Source organism: Diadema antillarum, unplaced genomic scaffold, assembly GCF_040938485.1.
Source record: "Diadema antillarum isolate AM-2024a unplaced genomic scaffold, OU_Dant_1.0 seq00000229_RagTag, whole genome shotgun sequence".
Lineage (NCBI taxonomy): Eukaryota > Metazoa > Echinodermata > Echinoidea > Diadematoida > Diadematidae > Diadema > Diadema antillarum.
Window position 1 is genome coordinate 265,236 of NW_027271279.1, and position 13,738 is coordinate 278,973.

General features: G+C 38.8%; 1 protein-coding gene across 1 annotated transcript in view; it reads left to right on the forward strand.

Moving 5' to 3' along the window:
- Positions 1 to 13,738, forward strand: part of LOC139729248 (alpha-1,3-mannosyl-glycoprotein 4-beta-N-acetylglucosaminyltransferase B-like) — a 159,339-nt gene that overhangs the window by 106,804 nt on the left and 38,797 nt on the right. Inside the window, exons 6-7 of the mRNA XM_071640179.1 lie at positions 1,765 to 1,878; positions 2,312 to 2,387. Of these exons, the coding sequence (XP_071496280.1) occupies positions 1,765 to 1,878; positions 2,312 to 2,387 (190 nt within the window). The remainder of the gene's footprint in view (positions 1 to 1,764; positions 1,879 to 2,311; positions 2,388 to 13,738) is intronic.

Here is a 13,738-nt window from a genome sequence, read left to right on the forward strand (position 1 = left end):
ATGTGAAATTAGGAATATGCTGTATACACTGTAGCAGTGAAACTGACTAGAGTACCTTTTGTGAGGACATTTTTAGTATCGAATCTAAGCAGGAATCTATCGACTTGACACTGGCCTTGTTTTTTCTCGCTCTCTGATCGAAATGACTGCAAATGACTACTTCCCAAATCGTTAAAAAAGTATTTAAAAAAAATATGAGAAGTGATGGATGACCTATTTTCTTTTCTTTTTCACTTCAACCAAGTGCATTTTGGGTAGTTGTACATCTTATCGAATTGTAGCCTTTGAGTTGTGTGAACGCATCTCTTTCGATTGGTTGGCTTCACATTGTCTCGTGGGCACCGTCATCAGAGAGAGGAGGCTGAAGTGTGGTTGCAACGTAATGACAAGTTCCAGTTGATTCCTCCCAGATGTATGTATGTGATGTGTAGATGTTGAAATTTAGAGGCGGATGTAACGGAAATGCTTATGATTCTGCATCATACTGATCAAAATGTCATCTGAGTGGGTAAAATAGATATAAAATATGAGCGATGTCATTAGCACTAATGCAACTGGTAATCTGTTCATGAATGAATTATCATGAAGAGTGCAAAGTAGATTACATCCTTGCTACAGAGTGAGTGCATTATTGGTACATTCAAAATTGATGATTAGGTGTCATGTTTTCATTTTTGTATGATTTGTATGTGTAATGCCCTGAAAGTTGTTACTGCAGATGTGCGCGTGCAAAGAACAAAAACCGGAAATGGCAAATACAAGCGTGCTGTGTTTGCGGTGCATGCCTTTTCAAAAAGCTTTTCATGTTCAGCCTTGACTTTGAACAATTTGCTTTAGAAATTGTCAAACTTGGGTGACTGAGCTGTATAATAATGCAAACATGAATGAATAAAACACAATGACAACTCTGTAGCTGCCAAAACTTTTATGAATTACGCTGCCACTATGTTAGGATCGATTGTAGCCAATGGTACCATGTTGATAAACCATTTATAGAAGTCTTTTATTCCAACCCTCCTATCTACCAAAAATGGTTAAACTCATCGCACTCAGATTTTCACTTTGTTAAAAGCATTAAATATCTATTTTGAACTCTCATGTGGTAAATCTTCATATTTACGCAGTGTAAGTAACTTTGGTAGCATGTCGGACCTTGCAGCTAAGATTTTGCAAACAAGGAAACAAATTGATAAAAGTTCTTTAGCCTTATTTTGATATAATGAAAGCACAGTGCCCCATGAGTGCACTGATGATGAAAATGTTAGTGAGTTCTGTCTGTACTCACACAGTACTTGTCTTTCTTTGTTATGATCATTCTTTATATATTTGAGTGTTTTTGTATTTCTTTTGGGGGATTTGCTGGTCTACGTGAGAATAACTGGCTGTCTCTGAAATATAAACGAACATGGGAATGACACACTTATATCTGTTTTCTTCATTTTTGTTGATATTTGTGTGTGTGCATGTGTGTGTGAGAGAGTTTTTTGTGGATAATTGCATTTAAAAAATCTCATTTATAATGCATTAAATGAATTTTAATGTGTTTGCAGTTTTATTTTGTTTTGTACTTTCAAATGAGTTTGATTATTTCTCAAGGAAATGTTAAAGTTGGAACCTGTATAAAAATCTCTGTCATCTTACCAATGAATGCAATCATGTTTTGATCTTAACTACTTTTTTTTTTGCTTTCTTTCTTTTTGAATAGTCATGAGGGGAATATGAAACTTTCTTTTTCTTTCTCTGTTGTGCTTGTCAAAATTTCAGATTTAGAGAAGAGGTTGGATCCGGCCTAATAGAAGTCATCTCACCCCCACCAGAATACTACCCAGACCTTAATAACCTCAAGGAGACATTTGGGGATACAGCAGAAAGAGTCAAGTGAGTCAGCATGAGACAGGTGTCACCTTCCCCCCCCCCCCCCCCCCCCCCTCAAAGATGTTGGAATTGATGATGGTGATGACGATTATAATGATGATGATTATGGTGATGGTTATGATGATGGTTATGATGATGATGACAGCGATTTCATGAAAATACTGCCAATTAATTTTTAACCACATGTAATCAGTGGTACCCTGTATCACACCCGAGCACTCCAATTCTTTTGTGAGGAAGTAACAGTATCCTAAAGGAATAAGTGCACTAGCCTGATGTGTTTCATTGAATATTCTCTGAGATTGCGTATGAGAATCAAGTGGACAAAAATATGTATTTTAAATGTGCCACAAAAATACATTATATAGATAATAATTTGTATTCAATAACCAATGGATCAATGATTGTTTGTGATGTTCTTTGTATATTTCAACAGGTGGAGAACAAAACAGAACCTGGACTTCTCCTTTCTCATGCTGTACTGCAGAATGAGAGGAACATATTATGTGCAGGTAAGCATACACCACTACCCTCCTTTTCTTGTTAGTAGCCATTGAAGTTGGATGCAATAAGTTTTGATTACAGTGGGAATGGAGTGTAAAGAATTGGAAGTGAACACCATCAGCATGCCAAACAAGAGGATGAAGAAGGATCCTATTCGTATAGAATCTGATGCCCCATTTACACTCAAAGTTGGGCCCAGGAGCGCTCCCGAAGCACTTGGACTTATGCCCCTCTGTGGGTTCATACAGAAAATCAGCGCTTGCTGAGACCACACGCAAATTGGCTGGGAGGGGTGTAACTATCATGGTGACCTTCGAGTGCGCGGGAACTTCTAACATACAAACTGTGTGCACAGTGCGCACAACATTCCACTTCCAGAGCGCTCCAAACATTGGTGACTGTTAATACAGAGTTTTGAGCATCTCAGAAACACTCCTGAGCAGAGCCTCGAGAGGGGTGTAACTTTTAGAGCGCTCTGGGCCCGATTGTGTGCTCATGCATAGTTCATGCACAGTCGTTCAGGGCACCATTTCATGAAAGTCATCATCCCTGACAAGTTGTCAGTCTCTGACAATTTCAGTAAAATCCTTGGTTTTGATTGGCTGAGAAGCTCTTGTAACTGACTGTTGCTATGGGGACAGTCAGAAACTGACAACTTGTCGGGGCTGACAACTTTCATGAAACGGTGCCTAGGAGCGCTCCTAGAGCCCTCTACATGCCCTGTATAAATGGGGTACGAGCGAGGTTACCAAGGGTGCATCCCGCCACTTCTCAATCAGTGCTGCAGACGTCAGTGTGACAACTCGCGACTATGTTTCTGTAGGGGCAGCGCAATAAAGAAATAAAAAAAAGAGTGGAACGTCCCCTGTTCTCTTGGGTAATCTACGTGGAACTTCTTTTTGCAAATATTACAAATGTTTGCGCAGATTGCTGCACAAAAGGTGCAGCTGTCACAGATGTCTGAAGGAAGTTTCATGCTTTGTCGTGTGGGAAAATAAGACATTGGGTCAAAGGTCATGGGATCAGATGTACTACTGTAATTTGCTCCCAAACTTTGTGGGGTAATGTATTAGGTGTAAGATCATCAAGCAGCCAAGAAACAGTGTGCATTCAAATCTCTTCCATTATGCTTTTTATATAAAAGATACTGTGACTATACAATGGTCAAGCTGTCCACATAAATATCTATCTATTTATCTATCTATCTGTCTATCTATCTATATGTCTGTCTATTTATCTATCCATCCATGTGTCAATCTTTCTTTCTGTCTGTCTACCTACCTATAGCTACCAGCTATCAGCCCTTCTGTCTGTCTGTCTGTCTGTCTATCTGAAAAAGAAAAGACAGTATTAAAACCTGTGGATTCAGTGAATAGCCATTATCAGTTGGTCATTGCCAGCAATAATATAGGTATGTTATCTGTAATGCCATATTTAACCCCTTTTCAGCTTGGAAAATAATTCTGCATCCATTTTCTTTCTATTGCACTGCTTTCTCCATTCAGATTGCAATGGTTATTTTTTTTTTATACACATGTGAAAACATGTATTACAGTGGGTGTGGCTGGTGAATGCAGGGAACTTCCCTCTTCAATCATCAAGTCAGTATTGAAGAAGACATTCAGATTTCTTGGAATGAAACGAAGTATGGTGTGAGAAAATGTTGACTGTAAGAGCACTCACATATATTTTTGATCGAGACCTGAACATTATTTGCTGTGGTTCCAAGTTGTGAGGAGTGGGCATGCAAAATAATCTAATATGGTTGGAGGAAGAGCGTAGTTTGCAATGCCCAACCTTTTGAAGAAGAAACTAAGAACAGAGTAGAGCATGGCAATAAGACATTTGTGAAGGAAGGAGCTGCACATCTGTGAAGAGGGCAAGACTTTGATGGAGGAACTTGATGACAGTTCTGCTTAGTTTCCTTGGTTGCCATGTGATCATCGGTCTAGATTATTTGCTGAGGTAGACTGCACTTTACTCTGCAAGGAAAGTGCAGTTAACACAGTTTTCAAAGCTCTCTTCTTTTGAGGCAGTAATGTGTGCACCATTCATACCAAGTGGTACTGGATTGTGCTGTCAAAGAAGTGTTTTTTTTTCCTCCCGTGGCAGTCAGATAGCTTGGCTGAGGAGAACTCGTGGCCTAGTATGAGTCAGGCCAATTCCAGCCGATTAGGATATTGACTGAGACCTTGTCATGTGAATGTGTGTTTGCTCAAGCTTTTTACACAGCATTTGAGACTCCTCGCCTTCCCCTTTCCGGTCTCTAACGAGAGAGCAAAATCTCTGCCAACTGTCGAGAGGCGGAAAACGCCGCGGTTCCCCCCCAGCCCGTGTTTGCCGACGGTAATTAGGCCGATTCGTCTTAACGTGGCCATTCTGGCGGACAAGAGGCAGGCAGTTGTGCCGGTTTTCCATCGTCTTTCATGACCGACTTCTCTTGCGAGAGACACACATTTGTCCGGCTGCTTGGTTGTGGATCGGAAGGCATACATGCTCTATCAATGTCATTTGAGCAGGTGATTTGAGGACGTCAGCAACATTTTTTTTTTTTTTTAATCGGTCTTTCTGTGCACTACAATGCCTGCATTTGGTGGAAATGCAAATTTCAAAACCTTCTCTCTTTTTTTTTCAAACAGATTCTGTTCACTTCATAGACACTATAGACGATGTGCACGTGCAATCTTCACCCCTAAGTTCGCTTACGATTTATATTCCCTCATAAGTGTATATTTTGAAAAATACACAGATGATTCACATTAAAGCTTATTGATAAACAAGTTCATATACTAAACTTTTTCAACTATCTTGACATGAATGGCATACAAGCATAGGTAGAGAAAAAATGGTATCATTTTTCTTTTTTCGTCTTGTTCTTTTTTTTTTTATCTGGTTGCACATTGGTGAGGTTCAGTGCTGTATGTAATTCTGTTATCACTCTACTCATATACCACAAACAAATATTTCAACCATGTAAATGCATGAAATAGGTCAGATGTAAATGTGACTTCCTAATGAACATTAAGTGCTTTCTATACTCGGCAGAAAGGGCAATGACCTTTTACAAATCGTTCTTGACGTTTTCATTTTTTTCATAGGTATTTATTCTACATACTTTGGATAAAACATTGAGTCACCCTAAAGATTTCCATCCTGTCCAGCATCATCTCTTTTCTGCTGTCATTCTGGAAAAGTCAAAAGAGTTTAATAAACAATGTTTACACCTGTGTCTTTGAGGTACTCTCTGGGAGAATGATGCTGTAACATAGGAACTATGGTATGAAATGGAACCAAATCAGATCTGATCTGACCTTATCATGGAAATTCAACAGTTTGCAAAATGTGTGTTTTTGTTTTGAAGTGGAATTTTTTTTTTTTTTTTTTTTTTTTTTAAAGGGGGGAGGGGTTCTTTTTTGTGTGTTTGTATACATGTATGTGTCTATGCTGTGTAGATAACTGTGACACCTGAGAAAATGGGCTTGTGTGTGGTTATGGCTACGTGGTATTTTGTGGAGAAATTGTATCTGCTGTGTGCCAGGCCACTGATAGCCTGCTGAAATGCTCGACCGGAGCTACACCACGGATGGAATGGGAGCTGGGAATGGGAGCTGCCTCCCCCGGCAGATTTGACGAGATCAAATCCAAATTATTACTCGGTGTCGACAGAGAGAAAAATAGATGTGCATCTTGTAGCCCTGTTCGTACAGGGTGAAAGAGCTTTGTATGCTATTTGTTTGTTGAATGTTTTGTTTTCTTCTTTTAATAGGGGAGGGTAGGAGGTTAGGGATTGAGGAATACTTTTTTGATGATCTCTCGATGATGAAGGAAGATTTTGTCCTTGAACTTCAGGAGGAACAGCGCTCCATTTTTCATAGGGGGGAGAGGACAGAGGGAATTCGTTAGGACTTTCTTTTCGTTTGATTGCATCTTGATGATAGGAAGAGGCTCTCTTTGATGACCTAGTAACTATTGTTCCTCTTTCTTTGGGGTGATGAGATGACAGGGGATAAAATATCTTATTAATGCATGTCTCGGGATGATAGAGGTGTACCTCTTTTGTGACGTCTATAGAGTATTTGGCTTGTTATAATTTTGGTATGGATCAAACTCATTTGATGAGATACTTTGACCAGTATTAGTGTGTAGTGAACTAATTGTGGATAATTCATTAAATTGAACTTTCGTGATTTGTAACAATAATATGATTTGTGCTTCCCCAGATCTCTTCAATGCTCAGTTTTTTAATTTGGAGTTATTCCATTCACAGTCTTTTAATGATGGAATTGTTCGTTTTGTTTTTTTCATGCAATCAAAGAAAATTTGACCTCACATTCAAGTGTTTAAAAATTCAAATAAACAATGCTTTTGTAAAATATCATAGAAGACTCAGTAATATTAGTATAACAGACTATACAAGTGACTTGCATCTTTGCTTAAATTCACACAAATGTGTCCCCCCCCCCCCCCCCCCCCCCTCCCGTAAGGGCCTGTCATATGCACTAATCTGTACTTGAGAACTTTGCCATTGCATCAATACTGGAGATATTTGTCAAACGATTGGTAGTCTTCTCCCAAAGGTAACCTCAGGCTTGATGAAATATTTGGTAGATTGAGATTTTCCCAGTCCATCTATGAGAAGTGTATACTGTTCTAAGTAGGTCTTCAAAGGATTCACATCGCTGCATAGACTAGCCCTTTAAGTGCATTGATCCATCATTTGCAAATACCAGGCACTGAATGAGAGTGGAGTGGAATTAAGCTCATTTTGATTGAAAGCGATGACTCATGTATAAAGAAATATCTCACTACATTCTCGAATTCACCAGCCATAAAGTGGGTTTTTACCCTGATTGATTCGATGCCAGAAAAAAAAAAAATCTGCAGGTAATGGGAAGATGGCTGAAGCCTTTAAAGGCTCATCTCTTCCCGCTAAGAGCGCTAAAAGTCATCATAGACTGATTACATGAACCAGAGCGCCCCAAGCCTCCCTGATATTGCAGGAGTCTCCCTGAAAACTGTGAAGAATGAAAATCCCTTAATGTCCTGCCAAAGAGAATCTAAAATTGCTTCCCTAAGTTGGGAAGTATTTTCGCTTATCGAGATGCATTTAACACACGAGCATCCCTCCCCGAGTTGCTATTTTGAATCTCTCAGACTTTTATACATTAGTGTTGGCAGCCCTCCATGAGTATGACTAGAACGAACATTGTCCACATTTTTTTTCCCCTGTGACTGCTATATTTCTGTTTATAGCAGGACAAGAATAACACATACTTTCTGTAAGAAAACATGAAAGCAACTCACGACCTCAGCGAGTTAATCTGGTCAAAAAGGTCACAAGACTATGTGCAAGGCGTAATGTGCACCATGTGTTTCCTAGATCCCCACCCCCACCCCCACCTCCGCACACAATGCCATCAGCTCAGATTACAAGTGTGCAACAGGAACTTGAACTTGAGCTTGAACTTGGGAATTTCACCAGCAACATGACTGTTTTTATGGTATGGGCTCTCAAGGAAGCGAAATAAAGCCACTGTTTACCATTGGGAGTAGTGATTTAAGAAAAAAATGAAATCACATTTGATGCAGATATGTATAGTTCAGTTGTATCACAGAACATCCTACTGTATGAACATTTGGCAATAAAGCCGCAAATGTGAGGAGATATCACTTATTTTCTCAATAAATCATAACTGTAGAAGGTTTATTTTAGAAACAATTTTAGTAAAACTATTGTTCACATTTTGTATATCTAACAATACTTAACATTGATTATACTGATTAACATTTTTACATTGGTTGTTTCTATCCCTAACTCTCATTTTAGAAATATCTTGAAGAACTAAAGCTGTTTTTTTTTTTCTGCAATTGATAAATCGTGGCTTTAAGTGTAGACTTCCCAAGGTCATATGAACACAATCCTGGGGGTCTCATTCTCGTCATATGGATATGGATGATTTATCCACAGATACCTGAAAGGGTATCCATCGTTACCACTGGCACCTGGACTGAATATTACAGAGATGTCAGTGACTTCTATTTTAAAGCGATGTTATCCAGAGAGGTTCACAGGAACTCGAGGGAAACAGCAATCAATTTTCATTTTGGTAACATTGCCCTACCGTGTTTAGAATGCCTGAATAAAATTATACAGAAACTGGAGCATATTTTGTAATCAGAGCTTTCCTACCTGGAGGTGCAGCTTGGTGTCAAGTCAAGTCCTAATATTGAACTTTTTTTTTCTTTCATCTCCACATTGTTTGAGACAAAACATAGATGTTCATTTATGACAACAACAACAACAACAAAGAAAATAAGAATAGACATTCATTTATAGTTCTATAATGCCATTATAGGTTTTTTGTCAGTGACATATTAAAATATTAGGGTTTGCTTCATTAAGCTGCCATCTGCCGTATGGGATATTTCCTTGGCTGCTCTTTGAGAAATTTTGGGATGATGAGTGGATGCAGGTTGTCATGGCAATGATGTCCTCTGTTTTGGAAAGGAGAAGAGGCGATGAATTCCATCTAGGAGAGGAGGTCTGTGGACCTCACAGCTGTGTCTACATCATAATCTTGAACTCTTGGGGAAACTGCTTTCAAGAAATTGTGACCCGGCCATGCTAAACTGTCCTGTATAGTCCAGCTGCAATTCTTGTCACTCATGCCCATTGATGATGCTTTTGTGAGTGTTGTCCGATAAATGGCATTTCAGTATGAAGTGTAGCCTGTTCACAACGATGTTAACAGTAAAAGGAATTCATCTTCAATCTCATAATGTGCAGTAAATTCTCCTCTGAAACATTCTTCCAATTCAACAAGATGGCAGCAGTGATAGTGAAAACATAAGATAAATGTTTCAAGCTCTTTTATGGGTGTAAAAACTGTGTACACAGTAAACCATCTCGTCTCAGTGTTAAGAAATGAAATAATCTCCCAGACACGACGTGCAAGGGTGTACCCACCCCAGATTTCGAAACGATATGCACAGCTTGAGCATGGATGCAAAGCACATGTAGGGATAAGAGGTGGCTCAAAAGGGCATGTTAAGAATGACAGGGGGCATCATAGAGCACTCATTCATGTCGCGCTGCCAAGTCGGTAAGCGACTGATCGTTAATCTACCAAGTTCGATTTCTACAGAGGTAATCCTCTGTCCATTGGTTCGATTTTGCCGAAATTGTGAGGGGATTGCCGAGAGAGTAGAGGAGTGCCGTGCGTTAATGAGTTTCTCGGCGGACAAGTGTCTGGTAAAGCGGAGCTGTGGCGTGGCTCGGAAATGACGGCTCTCTCTCTCTGCGAGCTTTTTTGGCAGTATCACCCGGGCGATCGCGGATCTGGGTCGACAGCACCTTTCAGCTCCGATGGATGCCACGGATATCGCAGGATTATATGATTAATCGCACATTACCCGACTCTCTCCCGGGTGACTGCACCCCACCGCCAAGGCCGGCTTGGAAGACAGGAGACAGAGGGAAGAAGAGAGATGAAACGAGCATCTTCTTTCTCTGCGAAGGAATTTGTCGTGGGAGTCGCCTGTTTTGTTCGATGCACTTTTAATGGAACACCGGGACAGAGATGGATTTCTCCAAGGAACAACGTTCATCCTCGGTCAATTTTTATCGGCAGCCGTGTAAACATTCCACACTGTGCACATTCTACCTTGAGAATAAAATGTGATGTAAGGTCTCAGACAGAACGGCAGTCGCTGTAAAAGACTCTGATTATTTCCGCTTATTCTGATTATCGACTTCTCCGCATATTTGCGCGAATGATTTGTCTGCATAGCCTTGACTGTGTTGTGGAAGAGCTGAGCATAAACCCTGTCCTTAAGATTTCTGCAGTATATCATCCTTCCACTCGTATGATTAAGTGGTTTATTAGAACAACAACAGCTGCAGACAGCCCACAATGGCTGCAGTTATCAAGCCTGTCTGTTGAACATTGATAGAATATCATAACAATCCATGTGACCATCTACTCTACTGATTTTAAATTCACTTAAAATGTATTTGTTTTGTTTGTGTATCTACTGTTATTCAACCAAGCTTGAAACTGTCATGTCCAGAGTCAGTTTGAGATAAAAAGCAAGAAAGAAAGACACAGTGAAATAGAAAAAGATAAACATTACAGATTGATAATGTAAATGCAGAAATCTTGCAGTTAATTATTTTTTTGCTCATTTTGGGCTACGTCTGTATGGCTAGCGGAATTCTAAAACCCATGCAAATATCTTCACAATTTTCTCTGCACATTTTCAATGGGTGCACAATTCCGTAGCAGGAATTCAAGAACCCACAAATATGTTTTGGTGCCGCTCAGCGTGAAAAATTAATTTTTCGAAAATATGGACATTTACAGTCGATAAATAGTGAGGAAGACAAAGAGAGAGGGGGAGAGAGAGATAACTATTATGTCTTCTACCTCATTCTTGTAGTTAAAAGAATGTACAGGTAGATAAAACCACTGCTGTAAAACCAGAAATTCCCGCATGCATGAAATTTTTGCAAATTTTGTGAGGAGCCAAGATTTGTGAAATTAAAGTGCATACGAAAGTTATTGTCTACACTATGCATTGAATACCAGTGGCAATTTGCAAAAAATTTCATGCTGCGAAAAAGGCCGTCAGCTCCAATTCGCTGAAATTTTATGGCACAAATATTTCTGGTTTTATAGTATCATTCATGGTAGTTCCTGCCCAAGATGAAAAGAAGTCTTGCTAATTCACGAAAACAAAGTGAAGAATGCTAATATCCACATTTGCCTAACTGACTGACAAGTTTAATTGTTCAATTTGAAAAACCATTTAAAGGGACTGTACAGTACTGGTTGAGGTGGGATTCATGTTTTGAACATTCCTAAGTGAGATAATGAGAAACCTTCTATGAAATATGAAAGAGCATGTAATTTTAAGAAGGATTCAATGTTTATATGATAAAAATTGGTTTTCAAATGGCTGAGATTTCCAAAAAAAAGTGATAACAATAAAAGGCAACAAGCCACGCCTTTTATTAGGATCTGTTTGTTTCACCTAGTTTTTGGATATCTCAGCCATTTTAAAAACCGATTTTCATCAAGTAAACTTTTGATACCCATAAGAATTGCATGCTCTTTGATATCTCATAGAGTGGTCTCTGAATATCTCGCAAAACATTAAAAGCTTAATCCTCACCTCGACCAGAATTGTACACACCCTTTAAAGACACAAATAAAACGTGGAAAACAAAAATGTTGATTCAGATGAACTTTCTTATCAGAAATTTATCATGTCAGTTCTGCCCTGAAATAAAATCATGCTCTCAAAACAATTGTAGGATTGAGAGATACAGCATATTTATTTTTGAGCATGGACTGCATAAAAATGAATCCAACCTCTGTCCATTTGTGGTGACCCCACCCCCTATGAAAATTGAATATTAGCCTATTGGAAAACAAATATTCAGATTGTCAGCAACCATCAATCCACCTTTTTTTTATTTCACTGCTGTTTGATTCTTACTCCCATTTGTTGTTTGCTGTTTTAAGATGCAATTCAATTTTGTTTGTGATACATTTCTTTCAACTTTTTTTTTTTTTTTTTTTTTGGGGGGGGGGTTCAATCTCTAACAGAGAGATATGTTTTGTTTGTAGGTATTGGCAATATTTCATCTGGTGCGTTGGATCTTCTTTTCTTATATTTCTGCACATATTAGTTTCCAGGAACAGGCTTTCAAGCTCTTGAGAAAGGGAAAAAAAATCTACACATACACACACATAAAAAAAAGAAAAGGCCCAGACATTATGTTTGTTCTGCATTTCCATACAGCATATCGTGAAAATCTGAGGACTCCGTCTATAAAATGCTTCAGACTTTTATGTAAATATTGTGGAGGCACTGTGGTATAGTGGATAAGACTCTTGACTCTGTAGGTCCTGAGGTCAAACCTGCCAAGTACTTTAAATGTCCTTGCACGAGATGCTTTTACCCACATTGTCCCTCTCGATCCAGGTGTATAAATGGGTACCTGGCAATACTGGGGTAATAATAATGGCAGGGCCCTCTGGTAGAGCAGTGGCAACACTGAAAAAGCTACCCTGGGCATAATACATAAGACCATATTAGTATTATATGATTATATTATGAGTTTGGTGTGTGCACTGATACAATGTATATTTGTGAAAAAAAAATATTATACAGTGTAGATATGGAAACATGATGCCAAAATTGTCGTTGTAACAGCTGCTTCTAGATTGCTTCAAGCAGCCATAATATATTGACTGCATATGCTAACATTTCTTAGATATTCTATACCATGATTTGTTATTATTCATACCCCTTTTTTTTCCATCTCTGCCAGACCCGTATTTTCTCATAAAACTTGTAGTGACTATGGCACCATCTGTTATTCCATCACAAATTAATTTGATTGAAATATTGCTCATGAAAAACTAAGTTCTAGATCATGTTGCATATAGAAACAAGCAGGATTGTGTTTCATGGGTTTGGAAATGGAAAAGTTGAGAGAGGCAGAAATGGGTGACATGAAAATAAAATATATAACAGGGAGAATAGATGTGCAGGGGAGAGAGAGAGAGAGAAATATATAAAGAGAAAATAGCACAAGAAGTTAGATACAGAAAGAGGTAAAAGGAAAAGAAAATGTAATAGAAACAATATAGAAAGTATGAAAGCAGCAAGAGAGAGAGAGAGAGAGAGAGAGAGCGGTACATTGTATTTTGTAGTATGTATGAACATATGAATGATCAGCTGGGAAACAAGACAAAATCTTCTCCTTGCATATGGTTTCCAAGAAGTCTCACATCTCATTGAAATACATGTACAGTGTAGATCACAATTTATGGAAAATCTGGGGCCCGTTTCATAAAACATGTTACCAGTGACAACTGCCACATTTCTATGACAAATTTGCTCTCAGTCGATCAGATGCAAGGATTTCAGTAGCCTGTCACAACTATAACAACTTGTCACTGATAACAAGTTTTATGAAACGGGGCCCCTGGTTGCAACGTGTTTAAGGGATCTAACTGTGATATTGAATGAGAAAGTAAACCAACATTAACAATCATCACCTTCCTGGTAGAACGGTCCTAAGGTTTGCACACTAAGGCTCACTAGGGGCCTTTCTGTCAGGCAGGAGACACCTTACTAATGATTCGATCACACTGTAAAATATGCCGTGCCTTAAAGGGATATGATAACCAAATATGTGGATTTAGTAAAGTGCAGCAGTATTAGTAGAACACAAGTGAATTTCGAGGAAAATGGGACAATCCATTCCAAAGTTACAAAGTTTCATCAGTGTCGCCATTACCACATGAGAAGACTACAACAGTATGTGACACCTTCAAATTCCATT